Source organism: Portunus trituberculatus, chromosome 29 (assembly GCF_017591435.1).
Source record: "Portunus trituberculatus isolate SZX2019 chromosome 29, ASM1759143v1, whole genome shotgun sequence".
NCBI classification, from domain to species: domain Eukaryota; kingdom Metazoa; phylum Arthropoda; class Malacostraca; order Decapoda; family Portunidae; genus Portunus; species Portunus trituberculatus.
Genome location: NC_059283.1, coordinates 13613445 through 13640944, shown reverse-complemented (window position 1 = coordinate 13640944; position 27500 = coordinate 13613445). Strand labels below are relative to the sequence as shown.

At 39.3% G+C, this 27500-nt stretch overlaps 2 protein-coding genes across 2 annotated transcripts in view; both read left to right on the top strand.

The window, feature by feature from the left end:
* Positions 1 to 16226, top strand: part of LOC123510522 (integrin alpha-PS4-like) — a gene marked incomplete at its 5' end in the record, with an annotated part of 42688 nt that extends 26462 nt beyond the window's left edge. The window contains 2 exon segments of the mRNA XM_045265758.1: positions 13646 to 13781; positions 14285 to 16226. Of these exon segments, the coding sequence (XP_045121693.1) occupies positions 13646 to 13781; positions 14285 to 14386 (238 nt within the window). The 3' untranslated portion in view covers positions 14387 to 16226.
* Positions 16227 to 26769: 10543 nt separating this feature from the next.
* The window catches only part of LOC123510582 (balbiani ring protein 3-like), a 4770-nt gene continuing 4039 nt past the window's right edge, over positions 26770 to 27500 (top strand). Inside the window, exon 1 of the mRNA XM_045265859.1 lies at positions 26770 to 26927. Within this exon, the coding sequence (XP_045121794.1) occupies positions 26882 to 26927 (46 nt within the window). The 5' untranslated portion in view covers positions 26770 to 26881. The remainder of the gene's footprint in view (positions 26928 to 27500) is intronic.

Genomic DNA, 27500 nt, shown 5'->3' with positions numbered 1-27500 from the left:
TTGGATGAAATTCAAGAGTGCTAAGGAGCAAATGAAAAGTGGAAGGAATTTATAAAAATATACAAAGAAGGTGAGAAAAATTTGTACCAATAAGACAACATAGAAGTTGGAAAGCAGGACTGGTTTAACGATAGATGTGAAAAGGCTAGAACAAGAAAAGAGGATGCATGGAAGAGGTGGAGAAGGAAAAGACGGATTAAGCAGTGGGAAAGTTACAAAAGAGCAAGAAATGAATATGTGTTGATTAGAAGAGAAGAAAGAAAGAAACAAGAAAAGGATATAATTGATAAATGTAAAGACCAACCAAGGCTTTTTACAGACATGTGAACAACAACATCAAAAATAGAGAAAGTATTGAAAGTTTAGAAGTAAATGGAGTATGCAGTGAAGATCCCAGGAAATGGCAGAGGCTATGAATGGATGCTTTCGGAAGGTATTCACAAAGGAGACTGCTTTTGACAAACCACTGGTAATGGAACAGAAAGGGATTATGAAGGAGTTTCAAGTAACTGTGGAGGAGATCAAGAACATGATGGGGAGTTTAGAAGTGAGAAAAGCTGTGGGACCTGATGGGGTATCAGGATGGATTTTAAGAGAATGCAGGAGCAATTGGCAGAAAAAGTTTGTGAAGTAATTGATGCCTCATTAAGGGAAGGTGTAGTGCCCCAAGACTGGAAAAGAGCTAACATTGTCCCAATCTATAAATCAGGTAACAGAGAGACCCATTGAACTATAGACCAGTGTCACTTACAAGTGTGGTAGCTAAGATGTGTGAGAGGGTGGTGAAGACTAGATGGACAGACTTCTTGGAGAAAAATGACATACTTTGTGAGTGTCAATTTGGTTTTAGGAAAGGGCGTTCATGCACGACAAACCTGATATGTTACTATTCGAGGGTGATAGATGTAATACAGGAAAGAGATGGTTGGGCTGATGGAATATATCTGGATTTAAAAAAGGCCTTTGATAAGGTACCACACCAGAGACTGATCTGGAAACTTGAAATGGTAGGAGGAGTGCATGGCAGTTTACTAAAATGGATGGAAGACTTTTGGTAGGAAGAGAAATGAGAACAATAATTAAGGACAGACCATCAGAATGGGGATTGGTGGAGAGTGGAGTTCCACAGGGATCAGTGTTGGCACCAGTAATGTTCGCAGTCTACATAAATGACATGGTGGATGGGGTGTCCAGTTATGTGAGCCTATTTGCAGGCGATGCAAAATTGTTAAGAAAAGTGAGATGTGACAAAGATTGCGAACTACTCCAGGAAGACTTGGACAGAATATGGAAATGGAGCTGTACATGGCAAATGGAGTTCAACACGACAAAATGCAAGAAAATAGAGTTTGGCAAGAGTGAAAGAAGAATCAGGAGTATGTACAAGATAGGAAATGAAGACATAAAACCAGTCATGAAGAAAAAGACCTTGGGGTGACAATTACCAATGACCTATCGCCAGAGAGACATATAAACAAAATAATTGGAGAAGTATTGAACTTATTGAGGAACATAAGAGTGGCGTTCGTATATCTAGATGAAGAAATGATGAAGAAAATAATTACTGCAATGATAAGACCGAGGCTTGAATATGCAACAATACAGTGGGCTCGAACTTAAAGAAACACATAAGGAAACTAGAGAAAGTACAGAGGGCTGCAACGAAAATGGTGCCTGACTTAAGAGATTTGACTTATGAAGACAGACTGAAAAGAATGCAACTTCCAACCCTGGAAAACAGAGAGAAAGGGAGACCTGATAGCAATATACAGAGTGATGATTGGCATGGAAAAATGGATAGGGAAGATCTGTGTATGTGGAATGGAAGAATGTCGAGAGGGCATGGGAAAAACTAAAATGGCCACTTATAGGAGAGATGTGAAAAATATAGCTTCCCTCATAGAAGGGTGGAAGCATGGAATAGTTTAGACGTGGAAGTGGTCAGCGCAAGGAATATTCATGATTTTAAGAAAAAGCTGGACATTAATAGATATGGAGACGGGACAACACGAGCATAGCTCTTTTCCGTATGTTACAATTAGGTAAATACAATTAGGTAAATACACACACACACACACACACACACACACACACACACACACACACAATGGTGTTGGAGAGGAAGCATGGGAGAGAGAGACAACTAATGATGGAAAATATGATGGAACAGAGGGTGAAGGAAAATACTAGATATAGAGGAGATGATGAACCGGCTAGACTGGATTTGGTGTTAACAAGAGAGTGTACCTATGTGGAGATATACAATACAAGTGTCCTTTGGGAAAGAGTGATCATGTGGTTATGGAAATGCAGATAGCAACAACACAGGAAGGAAGAGAGACATACAGATGGTAGATTGAATTATAGAAAGATGGACACAGAAAGTTTGAAAAATTATTTCAGAAAATTAGATTGGGAGGAGATGTTACAAATCAGAGAAGTGCAAAAGAAATATGAGATTTTATGAAATATTATAAAGAAGGAGTTATGAAATTTGTACCAAAGTATAAACCGAGAGAGGAAGGAAGAAAGGATTGGTTTAATGCAACTTGTGTTAAGGCTAAGGAAAAGAGAGATGTGGCTTGGAAAAGATGGAAAAAGAGCAGGAATATACTAAATAAGGAGAATTATAGAGTGGCGAGAAATGAGTATGTGAGGGTAAGGAGGAGGAAGAAAGAAAATTTGAAAAGATATTGTAGACAAGAGTAAGGAACATCCAAAATTGTTTTACAGGTTCATAAATGGTAAACTTAAAAAGAGAGTCCATTGAAAGATTAAAAGGAGAGCAAGGGATAGTAGATGACCCTAAGAATATAGCGGAATTGCTAAATAATAGGTTTCAGCAAGTATTTACTGAAGAAACAATGTTTGTAAAACCTCAGAATGTACAAGGAAATGTGCACATGGATGACATTAAGATACCTAAAAGGAGTTATATAAAATGTTGGAGGAACTTAAAGATGATAAAGCGATGGGACCAGATGAAGTTTCAGGAAAATTATTGAAGGAGTGTAGAGAAGAATTGATTGATCCATTATATGATATTATAAGGTGTTCATTAGAAACAGGGAAGTACCAGTAGAGTGGAAAGAGCTGAAGTGGTGCCCATTTATAAGGGAGGCAGTAAGGAAGAGCCTCTTAACTATAGACCTGTGTCTCTAACAAGTGTGGTCGGTAAGATTTGTGAGAGGGTGATAAAGAAATATTGGATACGGTTCCTGGAGGATCATAAGTTATTATCGGATCATCAATTTGGCTTTAGGAAAGGGAGGTCATGTGTAACAAATCTACTGAGCTTTTATTCAAGAGTGGTTGACAAAATACAAGAGAGAGGATGGATGGACTGTGTATATTTGGATTTAAAGAAAGCTTTTGACAAGGTACCTCACATGAGACTGTTATGGAAATTAGAGATTTATGGAGGACTGAAAGGAAAAGTGTTAAAGTGGATGGAAAACTACTTGAGATGGAGGAGATGAGAACGGTAATAAGGGATGCAAAGTCGGACTGGTTGGTGGTGGAGAGTGGAGTCCCACAAGGCTCAGTGCTGGCACCAATACTTTTCCTTGTATATATTAATGACATGCCAGAGGAGTAAACAGTTATATTAATTTGTTTGCGGATGATGCGAAGTTGTGTAGGTGTGTGAAGAGTGAAGAAGATTGTGAAATTTTACAGGCAGATCTGGATAAGATTTGGGAGTGGAGCAAGAGGTGGCAAATGGAATTTAATCTGAGCAAAAGTCATGTGATGGAGATGGGAAGAGTGGAAGACGGCCAAGAGGGTCATATAAGATGGGTGAAGAAGTAGTGTTGAAAAAGGTGGAAAAGGAAAAGGATTTGGGAGTGATAATACAAGACCATGGGCAGTTTGAGGCGTTTGGAAAAGAAATAGAGTAGGTAAGATGGGAGGAGGAGTGATGTTGCTGGTTAAAAAAGATATAAAGGTGGATCAAGTGAAAAAAGGTATGGGAAAGGCAGAAGTGCTAAAGATCAGAGCAGAAACTAATGAAGGAAAAAGAGGCACTACATAGTGGTGTACGTACCACCTAAGACAAATGCATGGTCAGTACAGGAATATGAAGAAATGATAAGTGATACAGGAACATGTCTGGAAGAAATGTTGGGTGGCTGTGAACGAACTATAATGATGGGAGATTTTAATTGTAAAGAGGTGTGTTGGGAGGACTGGTCAATGGAAGGATCAGAGACAACATGGGAAATACACTATTGACACTGGCAATGGAAAATGTGTTAACTCAGTGGGTCAAAGAAGATACTAGGTTTGGAGGAGAGGAGCATCGTCAAGACTGGACTTGGTCTTTAGTACAGAGCCAATGGTCATTGAGGAGATGAGGGTGGAGTGCCCTTTAGCAAGAGTGATCATGCAGTTTTGGAGTTCAAGGTGATAGATGAAGAGAAATCTAGAAGAAATGAAGAATATAAAGTGGGAAGATGGAATTATGCCAAGACAGATTTTGGAAACCTAAAGAAATTCTTTCAAGAGACAAATTGGATGAAATTCAAGAGTGCTAAGGAGCAAATGAAAAGTGGAAGGAATTTATAAAAATATACAAAGAAGGTGAGAAAAAATTTGTACCAATAAGACAACATAGAAAAGTTGGAAAGCAGGACTGGTTTAACGATAGATGTGAAAAGGCTAGAACAAGAAAAGAGGATGCATGGAAGAGGTGGAGAAGGAAAAGACGGATTAAGCAGTGGGAAAGTTACAAAAGAGCAAGAAATGAATATGTGTTGATTAGAGAGAAGAAAGAAAGAAACAAGAAAAGGATATAATTGATAAATGTAAAGACCAACCAAGGCTTTTTACAGACATGTGAACAACAACATCAAAAATAGAAAGTATTGAAAGTTTAGAAGTAAATGGGTATGCAGTGAAGATCCCAGGAAATGGCAGAGGCTATGAATGGATGCTTTCGGAAGGTATTCACAAAGGAGACTGCTTTTGACAAACCACTGGTAATGGAACAGAAAGGGATTATGAAGGAGTTTCAAGTAACTGTGGAGGAGATCAAGAACATGATGGGGAGTTTAGAAGTGAGAAAAGCTGTGGGACCTGATGGGGTATCAGGATGGATTTTAAGAGAATGCAGGGAGCAATTGGCAGAAAAAGTTTGTGAAGTAATTGATGCCTCATTAAGGGAAGGTGTAGTGCCCCAAGACTGGAAAAGAGCTAACATTGTCCCAATCTATAAATCAGGTAACAAGAGACCCATTGAACTATAGACCAGTGTCACTTACAAGTGTGGTAGCTAAGATGTGTGAGAGGGTGGTGAAGAATAGATGGACAGACTTCTTGGAGAAAAATGACATACTTTGTGAGTGTCAATTTGGTTTTAGAAAAGGCGTTCATGCACGACAAACCTGATATGTTACTATTCGAGGGTGATAGATGTAATACAGGAAAGAGATGGTTGGGCTGATGGAATATATCTGGATTTAAAAAGGCCTTTGATAAGGTACCACACAGAGACTGATCTGGAAACTTGAAATGGTAGGAGGAGTGCATGGCAGTTTACTAAAATGGATGGAAGACTTTTGGTAGGAAGAGAAATGAGAACAATAATTAAGGACAGACCATCAGAATGGGGATTGGTGGAGAGTGGAGTTCCACAGGGATCAGTGTTGGCACCAGTAATGTTCGCAGTCTACATAAATGACATGGTGGATGGGGTGTCCAGTTATGTGAGCCTATTTGCAGGCGATGCAAAATTGTTAAGAAAAGTGAGATGTGACAAAGATTGCGAACTACTCCAGGAAGACTTGGACAGAATATGGAAATGGAGCTGTACATGGCAAATGGAGTTCAACACGACAAAATGCAAGAAAATAGAGTTTGGCAAGAGTGAAAGAAGAATCAGGAGTATGTACAAGATAGGAAATGAAGACATAAAACCAGTCATGAAGAAAAAGACCTTGGGGTGACAATTACCAATGACCTATCGCCAGAGAGACATATAAACAAAATAATTGGAGAAGTATTGAACTTATTGAGGAACATAAGAGTGGCGTTCGTATATCTAGATGAAGAAATGATGAAGAAAATAATTACTGCAATGATAAGACCGAGGCTTGAATATGCAACAATACAGTGGGCTCGAACTTAAAGAAACACATAAGGAAACTAGAGAAAGTACAGAGGGCTGCAACAAAATGGTGCCTGACTTAAGAGATTTGACTTATGAAGACAGACTGAAAAGAATGCAACTTCCAACCCTGGAAAACAGAAGAAAGGGAGACCTGATAGCAATATACAGAGTGATGATTGGCATGGAAAAAATGGATAGGGAAGATCTGTGTATGTGGAATGGAAGAATGTCGAGAGGGCATGGGAAAAAACTAAAATGGCCACTTATAGGAGAGATGTGAAAAATATAGCTTCCCTCATAGAAGGGTGGAAGCATGGAATAGTTTAGACGTGGAAGTGGTCAGCAAGGAATATTCATGATTTTAAGAAAAAGCTGGACATTAATAGATATGGAGACGGGACAACACGAGCATAGCTCTTTTCCGTATGTTACAATTAGGTAAATACAATTAGGTAAATACACACACACACACGGATGTGGTCGCTGAGCTCAGAGCAATCATCTCTAATTCTACAGTTACCATTGCCTAAGAGTAACCAAGGTGGGAAAGGAGCTGGTAATGTTTGTCCCGTCTCCATATAGTCATGTTAACTGTTGATTAGCAAAATAATGTCCAGGAAGGTAAATATAAACTGTAGCCTGCGTTTGAGCCATCAGCTGGTTTGTTTACATCTGCGCAACATGGCGGCCGTGAACTCGAAAGATGAATCAGACTTCACAGGATTTCAAGGAATAATGGAGAAGAGCGCTTATGTGAAGAAAATTCTGGAGTTGGAAGGTAAAATTGAAAAACTGTTTGAAAAGTATGGGGGCCTGGAAACGAGTTATGACAATGTATTGAAAGACTGTGCCGATATGAAGAAGGAAAATGAAGCACTGAAAGAGGAAGTTAAGCTAATTAAAGTGAATTGCGAAAAATGTGGAGAATCTCTAGGAAAAGTGATGGAGAAGCAGGCTGAATGGAAAAAAGTCAGGAAGTGGAAAGAAAGGAGGTAAATTACAAAGTTGCAAGTCTGGAAAAGGAAATCAAAGAGTCTGGGAGAAAACTTTGGGCCTTGCTGAAATTATAGATCAACAGATCATAGAAGAGAAGATTGCTGAGAAAGTGGTGAAGGTTATTAAGTCAAATGAGACATTGGTGAGAAACTGTAGACAAAAGAGATGTGTGGTGATATTTGGTGTGGAGGAGGATAAGACACCGAGTAAAATGGAGAGAGAAAAACATAAAAAGGTGATAAATAATATCATTAATGTGGTGCAGGAGGAGGAAAAGACCTAGTACAAGAAATAGAGGACTTCCATAGAATTGGAAAGTTCACAAGAGAAGGTATGAGGCCAATAAGAATCAAACTTAAGTCACAAAAGGATGTAGATGAATTGGTGGAGAAGTCATGGAGGCTAGCCCAGCAGGAAACAACAAGGAAGATTTGGTTGAGAAGAGATCTCGGTGAAAAGGAAGAGAAATGTTAAATGAGTTGAGAAAGGAGGCTTTGAAAAAAATGAAGAGAGGACAGAAGAGGAGAAGAAAGAGTTTTCTGGAGAATCTTGGATATGAGACTGAGGAAGTGGTTCATAACCCAGAAAAGTACAGCAAGAAAGGACTAAAGAAACTTACGTATGAGCGGAATGTAATGTATTCCAACATAAATGGAGTGATATCGGGATTTTAGAACTCAACGATTACTTGAGGACAAGAACCCAGATATTGTGGGTCTTACTGAAACAAAACTGAGAGAGGAGAAGACCTGATGATGGTTGGAGAAGGAAATATAATGTTTGGAAAAGAAATAGAGTAGGTAAGATGGGAGGAGGAGTGATGTTGCTGGTTAAAAAGATATAAAGGTGGATCAAGTGAAAGAAGGTATGGGAAAGGCAGAAGTGCTAAAGATCAGAGCAGAAACTAATGAAGGAAAAAGAGGCACTACATAGTGGTGTACGTACCACCTAAGACAAATGCATGGTCAGTACAGGAATATGAAGAAATGATAAGTGATACAGGAACATGTCTGGAAGAAATGTTGGGTGGCTGTGAACGAACTATAATGATGGGAGATTTTAATTGTAAAGAGGTGTGTTGGGAGGACTGGTCAATGGAAGGATCAGAGACAACATGGGAAATACACTATTGACACTGGCAATGGAAAATGTGTTAACTCAGTGGGTCAAAGAAGATACTAGGTTTGGAGGAGAGGAGCATCGTCAAGACTGGACTTGGTCTTTAGTACAGAGCCAATGGTCATTGAGGAGATGAGGGTGGAGTGCCCTTTAGCAAAGAGTGATCATGCAGTTTTGGAGTTCAAGGTGATAGATGAAGAGAAATCTAGAAGAAATGAAGAATATAAAGTGGGAAGATGGAATTATGCCAAGACAGATTTTGGAAACCTAAAGAAATTCTTTCAAGAGACAAATTGGATGAAATTCAAGAGTGCTAAGGAGCAAATGAAAAGTGGAAGGAATTTATAAAAATATACAAAGAAGGTGAGAAAAATTTGTACCAATAAGACAACATAGAAGTTGGAAAGCAGGACTGGTTTAACGATAGATGTGAAAAGGCTAGAACAAGAAAAGAGGATGCATGGAAGAGGTGGAGAAGGAAAAGACGGATTAAGCAGTGGGAAAGTTACAAAAGAGCAAGAAATGAATATGTGTTGATTAGAAGAGAAGAAAGAAAGAAACAAGAAAAGGATATAATTGATAAATGTAAAGACCAACCAAGGCTTTTTACAGACATGTGAACAACAACATCAAAAATAGAAAGTATTGAAAGTTTAGAAGTAAATGGAGTATGCAGTGAAGATCCCAGGAAATGGCAGAGGCTATGAATGGATGCTTTCGGAAGGTATTCACAAAGGAGACTGCTTTTGACAAACCACTGGTAATGGAACAGAAAGGGATTATGAAGGAGTTTCAAGTAACTGTGGAGGAGATCAAGAATATGATGGGGAGTTTAGAAGTGAGAAAAGCTGTGGGACCTGATGGGGTATCAGGATGGATTTTAAGAGAATGCAGGAGCAACTGGCAGAAAAAGTTTGTGAAGTAATTGATGCCTCATTAAGGGAAGGTGTAGTGCCCCAAGACTGGAAAAGAGCTAACATTGTCCCAATCTATAAATCAGGTAACAAGAGACCCATTGAACTATAGACCAGTGTCACTTACAAGTGTGGTAGCTAAGATGTGTGAGAGGGTGGTGAAGAATAGATGGACAGACTTCTTGGAGAAAAATGACATACTTTGTGAGTGTCAATTTGGTTTTAGAAAAGGGCGTTCATGCACGACAAACCTGATATGTTACTATTCGAGGGTGATAGATGTAATACAGGAAAGAGATGGTTGGGCTGATGGAATATATCTGGATTTAAAAAAGGCCTTTGATAAGGTACCACACCGGAGACTGATCTGGAAACTTGAAATGGTAGGAGGAGTGCATGGCAGTTTACTAAAATGGATGGAAGACTTTTGGTAGGAAGAGAAATGAGAACAATAATTAAGGACAGACCATCAGAATGGGGCTTGGTGGAGAGTGGAGTTCCACAGGGATCAGTGTTGGCACCAGTAATGTTCGCGGTCTACATAAATGACATGGTGGATGGGGTGTCCAGTTATGTGAGCCTATTTGCAGACGATGCAAAATTGTTAAGAAAAGTGAGATGTGACAAAGATTGCGAACTACTCCAGGAAGACTTGGACAGAATATGGAAATGGAGCTGTACATGGCAAATGGAGTTCAACACGACAAAATGCAAGAAAATAGAGTTTGGCAAGAGTGAAAGAAGAATCAGGAGTATGTACAAGATAGGAAATGAAGACATAAAACCAGTCATGAAGAAAAAGACCTTGGGGTGACAATTACCAATGACCTATCGCCAGAGAGACATATAAACAAAATAATTGGAGAAGTATTGAACTTATTGAGGAACATAAGAGTGGCGTTCGTATATTTAGATGAAGAAATGATGAAGAAAATAATTACTGCAATGATAAGACCGAGGCTTGAATATGCAACAATACAGTGGGCTCGAACTTAAAGAAACACATAAGGAAACTAGAGAAAGTACAGAGGGCTGCAACAAAATGGTGCCTGACTTAAGAGATTTGACTTATGAAGACAGACTGAAAAGAATGCAACTTCCGACCCTGGAAAACAGAGAGAAAGGGAGACCTGATAGCAATATACAGAGTGATGATTGGCATGGAAAAATGGATAGGGAAGATCTGTGTATGTGGAATGAAAGAATGTCGAGAGGGCATGGGAAAAAACTAAAATGGCCACTTATAGGAGAGATGTGAAAAATATAGCTTCCCTCATAGAAGGGTGGAAGCATGGAATAGTTTAGACGTGGAAGTGGTCAACGCAAGGAATATTCATGATTTTAAGAAAAAGCTGGACATTAATAGATATGGAGACGGGACAACACGAGCATAGCTCTTTTCCGTATGTTACAATTAGGTAAATACAATTAGGTAAATACACACACACACACACACACACACACACACACACAAGGCCCTGTAAAACTACAACTAGGTAAATACAACTAGGTAGGTAAATACACACTCCACTTAAAATAAAACGATGGCAACTTCTGCATCAGCCTTGGAGTCTCCTTCTAGGGAGGGGACCATAAATATCCCCAGGATGGACTACTCTACCAATGTTGGTCCCGGATTTCTTGACACCTCCCTCAACTTTTTCTTCGGTAACTTTTGCAACATTCGTGGTCTTACATCTAATTTTCAGTTTGTAGAACACCACCTCTCCTCTGCAAAAACCTCATCTTTTTTCCTCACCGAAACACAGGTGTCTGAGGCAATCAGTAATCCCTTTTCTGTTCCCTCTTACTTTCTCTGTCCTAGTTTTCTTTCCTAAACTAGATGTTGCATCTATGTGTGCAATAACTTAACTTGGTCTCATGGCCATGCTTTTGAATCTTACAAGTTTTCCACCAACTGGCTTTGACTCAATAGTCATTCTTTAATTAAATTTATCTGTGCTGTCTACCTCTCCCCAAGCTCTTCTGACTATAGTAAATTCTTATGACTATTTAACTTTCAAAATGGAGCACATTCTGTCCCTCTATCCTTTCGTGGAAATCTCCATCCTTAGAGATTTCAATGTTCACCACCAGCTTTGGCTTTCCTCTCCCTTCACTAACCATCTTGGTGAACTAGCCTTTAACTTTGCTATCCTCCATAACCTACAGCAACTAGTGTAACACCCTACTCATATTCCTGACCATCTTGGAGATACACTCATCATTCTTGACCTTTTCCTTACCTCTGATCCATCTGCTTATGCTGTTACCTTATCTTCTCCATTGGGCTCCTCCGATCACAACTTCATATCTGTATCTTGTTATTTTTCTCCAATCCCTCCTCAGGATCCTTCAAGGCAGAGTTGCCTCTGGCATTTTGCCTCTGCCATTTGGAGGGACCTGAGGAGGTATTATGCTGATTTTCCCTAGAATGATTACTATTTTTGTGTTAGAGACCCATCTCTGTGTGCTAAATGCATAATAGAGATGATAGTGTTTGGCATGATGGCACATATTCCTCACTCTTTTTTTCAACCTAAACCTTCAAAGCCTTGGTTTAACTCATCTTGTTATTGTGCTATACTTGATATAGAGGTTGCCCACAAAAGATACTTGAGCCCTTTATCACCTGGATCTCATGGACTTTATATCTCTGCCTGGAAGCATGCCAAGTCTGTTCTTCAACTTGCCAAACACTCCTTCATAATTAGAAAATGTCAAAATCTTTCAAACTCAAACTCCCCTTGAGTATTCTGGCATCTGGCCAAAAACATCTCCAGTAACTTTACCTCTTTATCTCTCCCTCCTTTATTTCATCCTGATGCCATCACATCTGGCTCTAAAGCTTAACTCTTCTCTCAGATCTTTGCTAATAACTCTACCTTGGATGATTCTGGGCTTGTCCCTCCCACTCCTCCTCCCTCTAACTATTTCATGCCATCAATTTAAATTCTTCTGTAATGATTTTTTCCATATTCTTGCTGACCTAAACCCTCTGCAGGCTTATGGACCTGATGGTGTTTCTCCTATCTTTCTCAAAATCTGTGCTTCCGTACTTGCACCTTACCTGGCCAAACTCTTCAAACTTTGTCTATCAACTTCTACCTTTCCTTTTTGCTGGAAGTTTGCCTACATTAAACCTGTTCCTAAAAAGGGTGACCGTTCTAATCCCTCAAACTATCATCCTATAGCTTTAATCTCATGCTTGTCTAAAGTTTTTAAATCTATTTTCAGTAGGAAAATTTGTAAACGTCTGTCACTTCACAATCTCCTATCTGATCGCCAGTTTGGCTTCCATCAGGGCCACTTTACTGGTGATCTTCTGGCTTTCCTTATTGAGTCTTGGTCATCCTCTTTTAGAGATTTTGGTGAAACTTTTGCTGTCACGTTAGACATATCAAAAGCTTTTGATAGAGTCTGGCACAAATCTTTGATTTCAAAACTGCTTTCTTACGGCTTCTATCCTTCTCTCTGCAACTTTATCTGAAGTTTCTTCTCCGATCGTTCTATTGCTGCTGTGGCAGATGGCCACTGTTCTCCTAAGTCTATCAACAGTGGTGTTCTTTAGGGTTCTGTTCTGTCACCCACTCTCTTCCTATTATTCATTAATGACCTTAACCAAACTTCTTGCCCTATCCACTCCTATGCTGATGATACCACCCTACACTTTTCCATGTCTTTTCGGAGACAACCAATCCTTCAGGAAATTAGTAGGTCATGCAAGGACACCACAGAACACCTAACTTCTGATCTTTATAAATTTTTTTATTGGAGCAGAGAAAACTTATTAGTGTTCTTACTCATAATCTAAACTGGAAACTTCACATCTCATGTCTTGCTAAAACAGCTTCTATGAAGTTAGGCATTCTGAGATGTCTCTGCCAGTTTTTATTGCCTACCCAATTGGCAACTCTGTACAAAGACCTTATTTGCCCTTGTATAGAGCACTCATCTTATGTTTGGAGGGGTTCCACTCACACAGCTTTATTAGATAGGGTGGAATCAAAAGCTTTTCTTCTCATGAATTTCCCTCCTTTAACTGACTGTCTTTAGCTTCTTTCTTGCTGCCAGAATGTTACATCTCTTGCTATCTTTTATTGCTATTTTCATGCTAACTGCACTTTTGATCTTGCTAACTGCATGCCTACCCTCCTCCTGTGGCCTCACTCTTTTTCCTCTGATCCCTATTCTGTCCAACTCTGTAACACAAGAGTTAACCTGTACTCTCAGTCTTTTATACCTTTACCTTTCTCTAGTAAACTCTGGAACTCCCTGTCTGTGTCTGTATTTGCAAATTCCTTTAACTTGATTTCATTCAAGAGGGAGGTCTCAAGATATTTGTCCCTATCCTTTGGCTAATTCTCTCGGTTCTGTAAGGAGACTGGCAACTGAGTGGGCCTTTTTTTCTTTGTATTTTTTTTTTGCCCTTGGCTAGTCATCCTCTCTTACATAAGAAAAAAAAATGTAGTTAAGTGTACTAAAAGATATATTCTTTGTTTCTAAGGGAGGCGCAGGGCACTGTGGTGACCTACATCCAGCCTGATACCCTGCGTGCAAAGGGCATTCCCTGGTGGGTCATCCTGCTGGCAGTGCTGGGAGGCCTCCTGCTGCTGGGACTCTTGGCATATGGGATGTACAAGGTGAGTCAAAGGAACAAAGTGAGGCACTTGTAGCATTCAAAATTAAAATTACTGTATAATTTGACATACATTAATTGGTAAGTAATGTGCTGTGAGCAAAATCTAAAATGGTATAAGAAATGCATGAAAAAACAAGAAAACTAGTGAACTGTTTGGACAACATGAAAAAATTGTTGATCATCTGAAGAAAAAAAAGTAACATTCTCATCACCCAGGCTTATCCAAGGTCAGAGTTTCATGAGTAGAACATTCTTACTTATTTCAAACATTGGCAATGTAAATCATTGTGCACTGCATATAACAAGCATTTTTAGATAACAAAGGTATAAATGAGTAGATATAATATGTCAGATGGTTCATATGTGAATTGTGTTATTATATGGTATATTTCTATTAGAGTTAGTATGTTAAATGCATTACCAAGTTTTTTCTCTTCTCTCTGGTAGAAAATGTGATGAATATATTAAAATCTTGTTTCTCTCTCTCTCTCTCTCTCTCTCTAGTCTGGATTCTTCAAGAGGGAGAAAATGGAGGAGATGAAGGCCCAGCAAGCAAGTGTTGTACCCTCCAATTCATATGGTACCAGTAATCCAGGGTACCAGTAGCTCAACCCACTGAAAATGGTGCCAGGAGCTGCAACCATCCAGCAGGATGTCCTTTTTAAAGGATTTCACAAATCAATTTTGAAGTTATGTGAACCCTACTATTGATATCTGAAAGAAAAACAGTGAGGAAATATTTTAGTGAGAGTCAGGAAAGAATAGTTTGCCTAGAGACAAATGAAGGGAGTGAGTCACTGATTTAGCATGATCTCATCTTGTCATGTTTATCAGATATCAAGTAAGCATCATATGGTGCTTAAGTGTGAGAATTCAAGAATCTAAAGCTTTATTTACTTCAGTGGCATTGAATCTTATGAACATATTCTAAGAACATGTGGCATGAAAACACATACAACTCCAAAGACTTGCAATGTTTTAAGCCTCGCATGAGTGGCCATAGCCAGAGTACCTACCATACTGTTTGTATTTGTTTACCTTCTTCGGTATATACAACCAGAAATATAACTTATCAGTGAGTTGAGTATGACTGTGATTTATGATAGTTATTATATGCATTCTATTAAATTTCTTGCCTCTTGCCATATGTTAGGATAAGCTTGTGATAGAGCATCAAGTAGAGGTTGTTACCTTTCTATTCATCAGAGTAACATTGAGTCTTCTCACAAGTGCCAAGCCAGCTAGTGGATGCATGTGTCTTAGTTTTTCTAAGCACATCAGACTTTCTGTTGTTGAAGCCATAATATCAAGCAGTTAATAGGTAGTGATGGCTCGTATCATTGAAACTTTTCACTCATTTAATTGAATTTGGCAGTTTATCCACTTTTTTTTGTTAATTTTATTTAGTGTACTTATGTTGTTATATAATTTATTTTCTGCTATTGCTACAATATCACCAATCCTTTGTTGAAGTCTGCTAGTATTCTGTACACTTATAATACCAAAGATGCATGCATGTTTAGTACACAATGTTGTGAATGTACTTCTTCAAATTTCTTTTGGACTATGATATTGGGACATGTGATGTTTTGTTCTCAAATTCAACTATCATGTATCATCATCATCATCATCATCATCATCATCATCATCATCATCATCATCATCAATAGCATCATCATCATCATCATCAGTAGCATCATTACCATCACATAATTGTCATCATCCTCATTATCCTTATCACATATTACCAATAAAAGAGATCATGAACAATAGCAGGTCATTTTGAAAGGTCAGCAGTTTAGGTAACAATGAAGGGAGGCAGTACTAGTCAATAAAGTACTACACCAAATATATATGCATTCAGTAGAACCTCAGATGTCCAGTTTTTCATCAAAGTTTAGCAGGCAACTTGACAAATACCCCTTCACTGAATTGACACTTGCAATGCTCTACAGGTGTCAGATGGCCCAGTCCTCAGCAATAGGTTAACAGCTGTAGAACTGCAAACACAATTTCTATCATTAACTTCTTGCCATCGAAGAAAAGAAAAGAAAAGAAAACAATAAAGAATTAAAAATACGATAATAGGGGAACAATAATGACATAGACAATTAGTAGAAGACTTCCAGAAACTGAATTTATAAGCATCTAAATTAATTTTCCATTTACTTCACTAATGTACATTATGATAACTAATCTTATTTATTCCAATATGTATGTTGAAATGTGATGGAGTATAAGACAAATTAATGTCAAGGCAGTGTGTGTGTATGTGTAATTTTCTCCATTACATTATATCTTTTCATTGAATTTGTTGATGAATGCAACCAACTTTGTATGATTAGTGAAATTTCTATTTTGAATCATTAAGAGTAAGTATATGTTACAATTTCCATTGTAATACTATATGTAAGAAATACCATTGAAAAAGTAAAAATGAATGATATAATGGGTCTTACTTTGTATAAGATACAAGCATAATGTATCAGCTGGAAGCCACATATGACAGTGGACAACTGAGGAGAAGAGGAGTGGTATTTACTATTTAACAATTGACTTATAAAAATTCTTTTCTTAACAGAAAGTCTCACATCTCGTCTTTTTGATAATTTTTATAACGTTGAATGTTATATGTTATTTTTACTGCTTATTTTTCTCTTTCCAGCTGCAAATTCAATTGAGGGGCATTGAATGGAGGGAAGCTACCAGAGGCCTGTAAGGAAAATTCTTACTATAATGTATTACTAAACTAGATGGAGTCAAATCTTTTATTCTCAATCAAACAGTCTTGAATGTCTCACTAAGGCCACAAAGCTGCATGTTGGAGTGTCATTTCCATGGTTATTGCACTTCAGAACTTGCCAACTGCATGTGTACTCCATCCCTCCTGCAGCCTTAATGTATGTACAGTTGGCTCTCTGCTAGATGAAGTACTATTCCTAGCTACCTATATTTTTGACAATCCTTTTTTCATAGCAGCCGCCATTGGGTAGAGTTGCCTCTGACATGTATAATAGGTCTGCCTTCTTCACACACCACATGCTCATTCCTGTCCCTCTTATCCATCCCCTTCCTTCTCAATACCTCTCTCTCTCTCTCTCTCTCTCTCTCTCTCTCTCTCTCTCTCTCTCTCTCTCTCTCTCTCTCTCTCTCTCTCTCTCTCTCTCTCTCTCTCTCTCTCTCTCTCTCTCTCTCTCTCTCTCTCTCTCTCTCTCTCTCTCATGTGAAACAAATCTTTAGAATTCATCTAGGAACTGCTACCACTGCTATTGCTACCACCACCACCACCACCACCACCACCACCATGAGAGTGACATTAACAACAATAACCACCACTACTTCTACTTCTACTACTACTACTACAGCTATTACTACTACTACTACTACTACTACTACTACTACTACTACTACTACTACTACTACTACTACTACTACTACTACTACTACTAGTGCTACTGATACTACTACTACTACTACAACAACAAAAACAAACTACTATTACTACTACTTCTACTACTACTACTACTACTACTATTGCTACTGCTACTGGTCTTTGTTACAGTAATGGTGCTTTGACAGAGAGACAGGATGCAGGTTGCCCTTTTAACATTAATAAGGCAAAGGTCAGCTGTGTCTTATCAACATCTTCAACTTCCCTTACGTGCTTGTATGTCTGCTAGAAACGTTTTTTCAGTCTTCGTTCAGGTTTACAACACCTTGTTAATATATTTTAGTGTATTTTTTCATATTATTATTATTATTATTATTATTATTATTATTATTATTATTGTTATTATTATTATTATTATTATTATTATTATTATTATTGTTATTATTATTGTTATTATTATTATTATTATTATTATTATTATCATTATTATTCTTATTAAATATTAAGTTATTATTTTATTATTATTATTATTATTAAATTATTATTATTATTATTATTATTATTATTATTATTATTATTATTATTATTATTATTATTATTATTATTATTATTATTATTATTATTATTATTATTAGTATTATATCTATTTATTAATTTATTTTATTGTAACACATTGTACATGGTAAGAGACGGGACTTGAGCTCTCCATCATTAGCATTAAGTACTTAAATGTTGCCAAGACAAGTCTTCAGCTATCTTAACCACTTTCATCATGAAAACATCTAAATCTCCGTCTTCCATTCCATTCTTGCAACACCATAAACGTGTCTCTCACTAATGCTAAATTCTTTCCGCAAACCTATACAAAAATTTCAGAGCTGAATGAATTGAGAATCATACCTCCTTCCCCAACACCTTCCGACTGTTTCGTGCTTTCCATCTTTTATGAATCATCGTAAAGGAGTTTTTTCCTCTGAAACTCCAGGTTCCCTAAGAGGTCAAAGAGTCCTCCAAAAGCAAGGGACAAATGTCTCGACACCTCTCTCTTAAAAGAAGTCAAGTCGTAGGAAGATGGAAATACAGAAGTATGTAGGGAGTTCCAGAGTTATCCAGTGAAAGGTATAAATGAATGAGAGTACTGATTGGACAGAATAGGGATGAGAGGAAGAAGAAAGCCTTGTATAGCGAGGCCGCAGGAGGAGGGGAGGCATGCAGCTAGCATAAAAAAAGAGATAAAAGATAGAAAGAGATGCAACATTTCGGCGATGAGAAAGAGGCGGAAAACAATCAGTCAGAGGAGGGCAGTTGATGAGACGAAAAGCTTTTCATTCCACCCTATCTAATAAAGTTGTATGAGTGGAAACCCCTCAAAAAAAAAAAAAAAAAAAAAAAAAATGCGAAGAGTAGCTACTCCATACAAGGACGGATAAGGCTCTTGTACAGAGTTTAGCAGTTGGAGGGGCGAGCAAAACTGGCGGAGATGCCTCAGAACGCCTAACTTAATAGAAGCTGTTTTAGCAAGAGATGAGACATGAAGTTTCCAGTAAGATTATGAGTAAAGGACAGGACAGACTGAGGATATTCAGTGTGGAAAAGGAAGACAGTTGAGTGTCATTGAAGAAGAGGGGATAGTTGTCTGGGAAGTTGTGTTGAATTGATAGATGGAGGAATTGAGCTTTTGAGACATTGAAAACTATTAAGTTTTCCCTGCCTCAATCAAATGTCTTAAAAAGATCAGAAGTCAGGCGTTCTGTGGCGTCCCTAGGTAATCTGTTGATTTCCTGAAGGGTTGGACGTCTCTGAAAGAAAGTGGAAAGATATAGGGTGGTATCATCAGCGTAGGAGTGGATAGGGCAAGAAGTTTGGTTAAGAAGGTCATTAATGAGAGTGGGTTACAGGACAACACTGAGGAACACCACTGTTAATAGGTTTAGGAAAAGAACAGTGGCCGTCTACCAAGGCTGTAATAGAACGGTAGGAAAGGAAACTTGAGATGAAGTTGTAGAGAGGAGAGAAACCGCAGGAAGGCAGTTTTGAAATCAAAGCTTTGTGCCATATGATATATCTTACGCTACAGCAACAATTTCACCGAAATCTCAAAAAAGAGAGAAAAAAAAAAGTTACCAAAACTCCGTAAGGAACGCCAGAAGATCACCAGTACAGCGTTCTTGACAGAAGCCATACTGGCGATGAAGTGACATATTTAAGAATCTTCCTATTAAGGATATATTCAAAAACTTTAGACAAGCAAGAGATTAAAGCTATAAGACGGTAGTTAGAGGGATTAAAACAGTCACCCTTTTTAGGAAAAGGCTGAATGTAGACAAACTTCCAGCAAGAAGGAAAGGTAGAAGTCGATAGATAGAGTTGAAAGACTTTGGCCGGGCAAGGTGCAATTACGGAAGCAAAATTTTTGAGAACAATAGGAGGGACTCCAACAGATCCATAAGCCCTCCGAAGGTTCAGGTCAGTGAGGGCATGGAAAACATCATTGCGAATAACTTTAATTGTAGGTATGAAATAGTCAGAGGGGGGAGGAGAGGGAGGAACATGCGGAAAATCATCCAAGGTGGAGTATTTAGTTAATGTTTGAGAGAAGAGTTCAACTTTATATATATATATATATATATATATATATATATATATATATATATATATATATATATATATATATATATATATATATATATATGTATGTATATCGGGAGTAGACCATTTTGAATGCATGTACTTTTTTTTTTTTTTTTTTTTTTTTTTTACATTACAAGGGCACTGGCCAAGGGCAAACACAGTGTTGGAAAAAAAAAATCCCGCTGGTTGCCAGGCCCTGTTAAAGAAAAGTAGAAAGAGAAAAACAGAAAAATCTAAAAGGAGGGTCCAGTTAACGTAAGAGGTGTCTTGACACTCCTCTTTTGAAAGAGTTTAAGTCATAGGCAGGTGGAAATACAGACACAGGTAGAGAGTTCCAGAGTTTACCAGTGTAGGGAATGAAGGAGTGAAGATACTGGTTAACTCTTGCATTAGGAAGATGGACAGAATAGGGATGAGAAGAAGTAGAGAGTCTTGTGCAGCGAGGCCGCAGGAGGGGAAGGCATGCAGTTAGCAAGTTCAGAAGAGCAGACAGCATGAAAACAGCGGTAGAAGACAGATAAAGATGCAACATTGCGGCGGTGACTTAAAGAATCAAGACAGTCAGTTAGAGGAGAAGAGTTGATAAGACGAAAAGCTTTAGATTCCACCTTGTTTAGTAAAGCTGTGTGTGTGGATCCCCAGACATGAGAGCCATACTCCATACACGGGCGGATAAGGCCCTTGTACAGAGCAAGCAGCTGGGAGGAGAGAAAAATGGACGAAGACGCCATAGGACACCTAACTTCTTGGAAGCTGATTTAGCAAGAGTAGAGATGTGAAATTTCCAGTTTAGATTTTTAGTGAAGGATAGACCGAGTGTGTTTAATGTAGAGGAGAGGGAAGTTGAGTGTTATTGAAGAAGAGAGGATAGTTGTCTGGAAGGTTATGTCGAGTAGATAGTTGTAGAAATTGAGTTTTGAGGCATTGAACAAAACCAGGTTTTCTCTGCCCCAATCAGAAACAAGTGAAAGATCAGAAGTTAGGCGTCCTATAGCATCTCGCCTTGAGTCATTTAATTGTTGTTGGGTTGGGCGTCTGTTGAACGCTGTTGAATAATGCAGGGTGGTATCATCAGCATAGGAGTGGATAGGGCATTGAGTCAGATTTAGGAGATCATTGATGAATAATAGAAAGAGAGTGGGTGATAGGACAGAACCCTGTGGAACACCACTGTTGATAGTTTTAGGGAAGAACAGTGACCGTCTACTACAGCAGCAATAGAACGATCGGAAAGGAAACTGGAGATGAAGGTACAGAGAGAAGGATAGAATCCGTAGGAGGGTAGTTTAGAAATTAAAGATTTGTGCCAGACTCTATCGAAGGCTTTCGATATGTCAAGGCCGACAGCAAAGGTTTCACCGAAGTCCCTAAAGAGGATGACCAAGATTCAGTTAGGAAAGTAAGAAGATCACCAGTAGATCTGCCTTTACGGAAACCATACTGGCAATCAGAGAGAAGGTTGTGAGCTGATAGATGCCTCATTATCTTCCTATTAAGGATAGACTCAAAGGCTTTAGAAAGGCAGGAAATCAAAGCTATAGGGCGGTAGTTAGAAGGATTGGAGTGGTCACCTTTTTTAGGGACAGGTTGAATGTGAGCAAACTTCCAGCAAGAAGGATAAATAGAAGTAGAGAGACACAGATGAAAGAGTTTGACCAGGCTGTGAGCGAGTTCGGAAGCACAGTTTTTGAGAACAACAACAACAACAACAACTATTGAAGTCAACAGCGAGGTCTGCATTATTCTTTTTGTACAGCGTATTTTGTGTTTTTCGCACAAGGGTGCGTTCGTCCGGTTTTAGTTGGTAGAGTGCAACTAGTGAGGATGCGGGCTTATATGGGCGGCGGAAGCAGGTAGTCGCGTCAGGTAGACCGTAGCCAGTCAGCCAGAATCATCGTTACCATCCCAGCGACAGCCACACGGAGCTGTAGCCGGCTGCTCATTGGCCGCTTCAGACGAAACTCGATCCGCGCTCTGACTGGCTACCTGACGCGACTACCTGCTTCCGCCGCCCATATATAGTTGCACTCCACGGCATCTGGAGATTATTTCCACTGGCCGAAGATACGAAAGGAAAGCAAGAGAAGCTGCAACAGTAGTAGCAAACATGTGCCAAAAACTAAGGCTAAAAATAAATGCGCACAAGACTCGCTCTATGCATTTCGGTTCTAGGAAAAAACTACCACCAGTTATCTTAGATAACACACCGGTCGAATGGTCCAGCTGCCATACATACCTTGGCATATGCCTTGATGCTAAACTCAATTTCAAGGCTTACACCGAATCACTCAAAGAGAGGGCAAACGCACGGATCCGAGTGATGAGGAAAATTACAGGAACCAACGGAGGAGCAGCACCCGAAATCCTGCGATTATACTACCTCCAAGCAATCAGATCTGTCATAGAGTATGGGGCGCCCTGTCTAGCTCTTACCTCCTCCTACAATCTGTGTGCACTAGAAACACTACAAAACAAGGCTCTCAGGATTATAACAGGAGCCCCAAGATGGACAAAGGTATGCACCCTTCAACAAGAAACAAAGATTCCACCTCTCACAACCAGACTATACGCTACAAACGCCAGCCATCTAGTTAAATTTTTTCGCCAGCATAACAATGAACCATTATACCAAATCCGACAAGCCTTGGCACAGGACCGGACGCTCTTCCACAAGTCTACCTGGGCTGCGACCACTAACGACACCTTGAAATTCATGGAAGCAAAAAAATTTTTCACACACCTTCAGCTTGACAAACCCCACAAAGATTACATAGAGCCACCACCCTGGAACACTAAGGATTTCCAAACCAGCGTGACTGCCCTGCCACACTCCAAGAAGGACCTAGACCAAAAGACTTTACAAGCAGCAGCAAGGATTGCCCTCCAAGCAGCCCCGCCGCAGAATTGCGAAGTATATTACACCGATGGCTCTGTCGATCCGATCACCAAACGCGCGGCCGCAGCTTTCGTCTCCGAAAACACAACAGCGATATTCAGACTCACCGATGGCGCATCAACACTACAGACAGAGCTGGTAGCGATTCAGCAGGCACTACGTCACTGCAAAATTAGACACAAACACATAGTCATTCATACTGACTCCCTAGGTGCCATACAAGAACTCCAACAAACACCAATTAAAGACAACATAGAACTTATCACCAGCATTCTAGCCACAATGCAAAACATCAAGAGACAAGGCAGAAATATACATATAAATTGGGTCCCAAGCCATGCAGGACTGGAAGGAAATGAGGCTGCAGACAAAGCGGCAAATGACGCCATAGAACTCCCCACAGTAAATTTCCACATACCAACCAGCATACAACAAACAAAAAATGCCCTTAAGCACAAAACGAATGACCTCATGATCCAAATTCTCCAAACCAACGAAATTGAAGGTTCAAACAGCTCAAGATGGTATAACCAAACAAGTCAAAATAAAACAAACTTCCCAAGAAACTTAAAGAGGAGAACACAAGTAGACATATACAGACTGCGTCTTGGTTACAAATGCCTTGATCAAGTTAAAAACACCCTTCCTCAAACATGCCGTCACTGTGGAATGGAAAGCGACTCACCACTCCAGCATTACCTCACCGAGTGCGAGATAACAGCACCACTCATAGACAGAAGACTTGGAACAGCACAACAAATAGTCCGAGATACGCCCCACGACAAACTGACATCTTTAGTAGAACAATTTCCACCACCAAGATAACTAGCTACATACTTTTCACACAGGAGTGAAAGCCACACTCCAAATTACCTGTGGGCCAGGCTCAACCCAGAGGCCCACGTCACCTTCTTTAAAAGGTGGCAATCTTAAAAAAAAAAAAAAAAAAAAGTCATCTGGAGTGATTTTTAGCTGTGGTTTCTCCTCAGGACATCTCGCCGTTAGATAGATGTGGCCCTGCTAAAGCCCCAAAAACGCAATGTACGTTTACACGATAGCACCTTTCCTCAGGGCCGCTAAAAGGCAAAGGCCCATGTCACTTCAAGGTGACAATCTATACACACACACACACACACACACACATCTGGAGTGAGCCGCACAGGACGGGCTGTGACAAGGAGGAAAGAAAGTGCTGACCGTAGTCAGACTTACACAAAGTGAACGATAAACAAAGTGACTAACGAACAGGACAAGACACATTTCTAAGTGCCGCAGACAACAAACACACACATCATTTGTACAGACTCATCAACATATATACCTAATTCTCACTAATATATTTAACTAACTAACCTTTTTATAAGTGTAATTAAGCTGTTTACAATTATGTATATTATTATGTGACACTAATATATTTAACTAACTAACCTTTTCATACGTGTAATTAAGCTGTTTACATTATGTATATTATTATGTGATACATGTAACCCCCCACATCTCAATCGCATCTCCCACAGCAGTGTGGGTGGTTTTCCCCCGGGTTCTCCGGTTTCCACCCAGCACTCAGCACTGCCCTGTGACACTCATCACTTTACCACAGCAAGCCGGACCGCCCGGCTACTTTCCTTCTCTTACTTATTTTCTATTTTTCACCTTCTATCTCTTCCAGTGTATCTCTAGCGAGGAGATACACCACCCCCATCTTCTGTATATATAACTTTCTGAAAATGAACTTATAAACTTATAAACTTGTTGCACTCACTTCTCTCCTGAAGATGGTCTGATCAAGACCGAAAGACGTCTAGAGAAAATGGACTTTGGCACACTACTCTACCAACTAAAACCGGACGAACGCACCCTTGTGCGAAAAACACAAAATACGCTGTACAAAAAGAATAATGCAGACCTCGCTGTTGACTTCAATAGTACATATATATATATATATATATATATATATATATATATATATATATATATATATATATATATATATATATATATATATATATATATATATATATTTATATAAGTTGAACTGTTTGATATATATATATATATATATATATATATATATATATATATATATATATATATATATATATATATATATATATATATATATATATATATATATATATATATATATATATACAGTATACACACACACGCACATACGCTCACACCATACGTACACACACACACACACACACACACACACACACACACACACACACACCGCGTAGTGTAGTGGTTAACACGCTCGACTCACAATCGAGAGGGTCAGGGTCGAGTCCCGGGGCTGCCAGGCAAATGGGCAAGCCTCTTAATGTGTAGCCCCTGTTCACCTAGCAGTAAATAGGTACGGGATGTAACTCGAGGGGTTGTGGCCTCGCTTTCCCGGTGTGTACAGTGTGTTGTGGTCTCAGTCCTACCCGAAGTTCGGTCTTTGAGCTCTGATCTCGCTCCGTAATGGGGAAGACTGGCTGGGTGACCAGGAGGCAACCGAGGGGAATTACACACACACACACACACACACACACACACACACACACACACACGCCCGGTAGCTCAGTGGTTAGAGCGCTGGCTTCACAAGCCAGAGGACCGGGGTTCGATTTCCCGGCCGGGTGGAGATAATTGGGTGTCTCTTTTCACGTGTAACCCCTGTTCACCTAGCAGTGAGTAGGTACGGGATGTAAATCGAGGAGTTGTGACCTTGTTGTCCCGGTGTGTGGTGTGTGCTTGATCTCAGGCCTATCCGAAGATCGGAGATAATGAGCTCTGAGCTCGTTCCGTAGGCTAACGTCTGGCTGTCTCGTCAGACTGCAGCAGATCAAACAGTGAACACACACACACACACACACACACACACACACACACATCTCAGTTCTACCTGAAGATTGGTCTATGAGCTTTGAGCTCGCTCCGTAATAGGGAAGACTGGCTGGGTGACCAGCAGACGACCGTAAATTACACACACACACACACACACACACACACACACACACACACACACACACACACACACACAGAAAAGAACATAAGGAAATGGGGGAAGTTGCAAGGGGCTGTCAGGCCTACACGTGGCAGTCCTTGTATGAGCAAAGCTTCTTAATTCCATCCATCATCCCCATCCATGAATTTAATCTTCTTTTAAGGCTCCCTCTTGACTCAGCAGGAACAACATGATCACTGCATTCAGTCCATTCATCAACCAATCTGTTCGAGAACAAAGTCCTTCTCATTTCTTTCTTAAACCTGAATCTTTCAAGCTTAAGTCCCTTATTTCTTATTTCATCCTGGCTACTGCTTCTAAGAACTTTGGTCATGTACCCTTTGTTTTAACCCCCATGCCACTGAAATACTTCTATCAGTTCTCTATGAAATGCAAAATCTACTTTCTTTAATATCTCTTCATACGGAATATCTATCATCACTGATTCTAAAAGACTTTTATCCTTCCTATAATGTTGGGATCAGAACTGTACCGCATAATCTAGATGCGGTCTGACCAACGCCAAATATTATTCAAATATCACTTCGGAACTTCTACTTTTAACTCTCCTAAAAGTGAATCCTAGTGCCCTATTTGCCTTATTTCTAACCTCTATGCATTGCTTTCTTACACCAAGATCGATGCAAACTTGAACTCTTAAACCTTTTCATATTATGTACCTTTTAGGGGCTCATTATTAATCGTGTACCCTATTTTGGGGATTTTCCCTACCTATCTGCACACACACACACACACACACACACACGAGGCAAATTGGCGAGTCTCATAATGTGTAGCCCTATTCACCTAGCAGCAAGTAGGTAAGCGATTTAATTCGAGGGGTTGTGGCCTCGCTGTCCCGGTGTGTGGCGTTTGGTGTGGTCTCAATCATACCCGAAAATCTGTCTATGAGCTTTGAACTCTTTCCACAGGATAAAGGTTGGCTGGGTGACCAGCAGACGACCATGGTGAATTACACACACACACACACACACACACACACACACGTGCGCGCGCATGTATGTATTTTTTTTTACCATTTAATGATGCACTGGCCACTTAAACACAGAATGTCCGGAAAGAGACTGGCATATTCTTATAAATTGTGAGTGGAGCGAGGCTGCGCAGTGCGCCACACTTGTCTGGCAGTAACAGTACCAGGTTTTGTCCTGCACACTGACGACGGCGATGAGGATCGTGCTGTTACTGACGCTGGTGGTAGCGCTGTGCCACGGTAAGATGTGTGTGTGTGTGTGTGTGTGTGTGTGTGTGTGTGTGTGTGTGTGTGTGAATATAATAGAATATAATGGAATACAATCCATTGATGCTCAGACTTTATGAATAAAGTATGGAGTACAGCTCTTTCATAAATAACAAAAGATATCAATATATATATATATATATATATATATATATATATATATATATATATATATATATATATATATATATATATATATATATATATATATCAATATATATATATATATATATATATATATATATATATATATATATATATATATATATATATATATATATATCAGAAAAAAAGTCAATGGCCACCAGTGTTTGATGTAGATTGCTGAGATGAGGGAAGACAGAAACACTCACGGATGTGATGCGTCTAATGTAGATAGGTACACACACAATGCGGAGTTTTACAAAAGAGCAAATCTATATGTTAAAAGAGCGACAACATTTTCTCGAAAGAGCGACGGATTTACTATTAAAAGAGCGGCTACATTTTACAACAATTGAGCGTCTTAATTACCTCTTCCGTTAGCCAGATGTAAATACCTGTTGC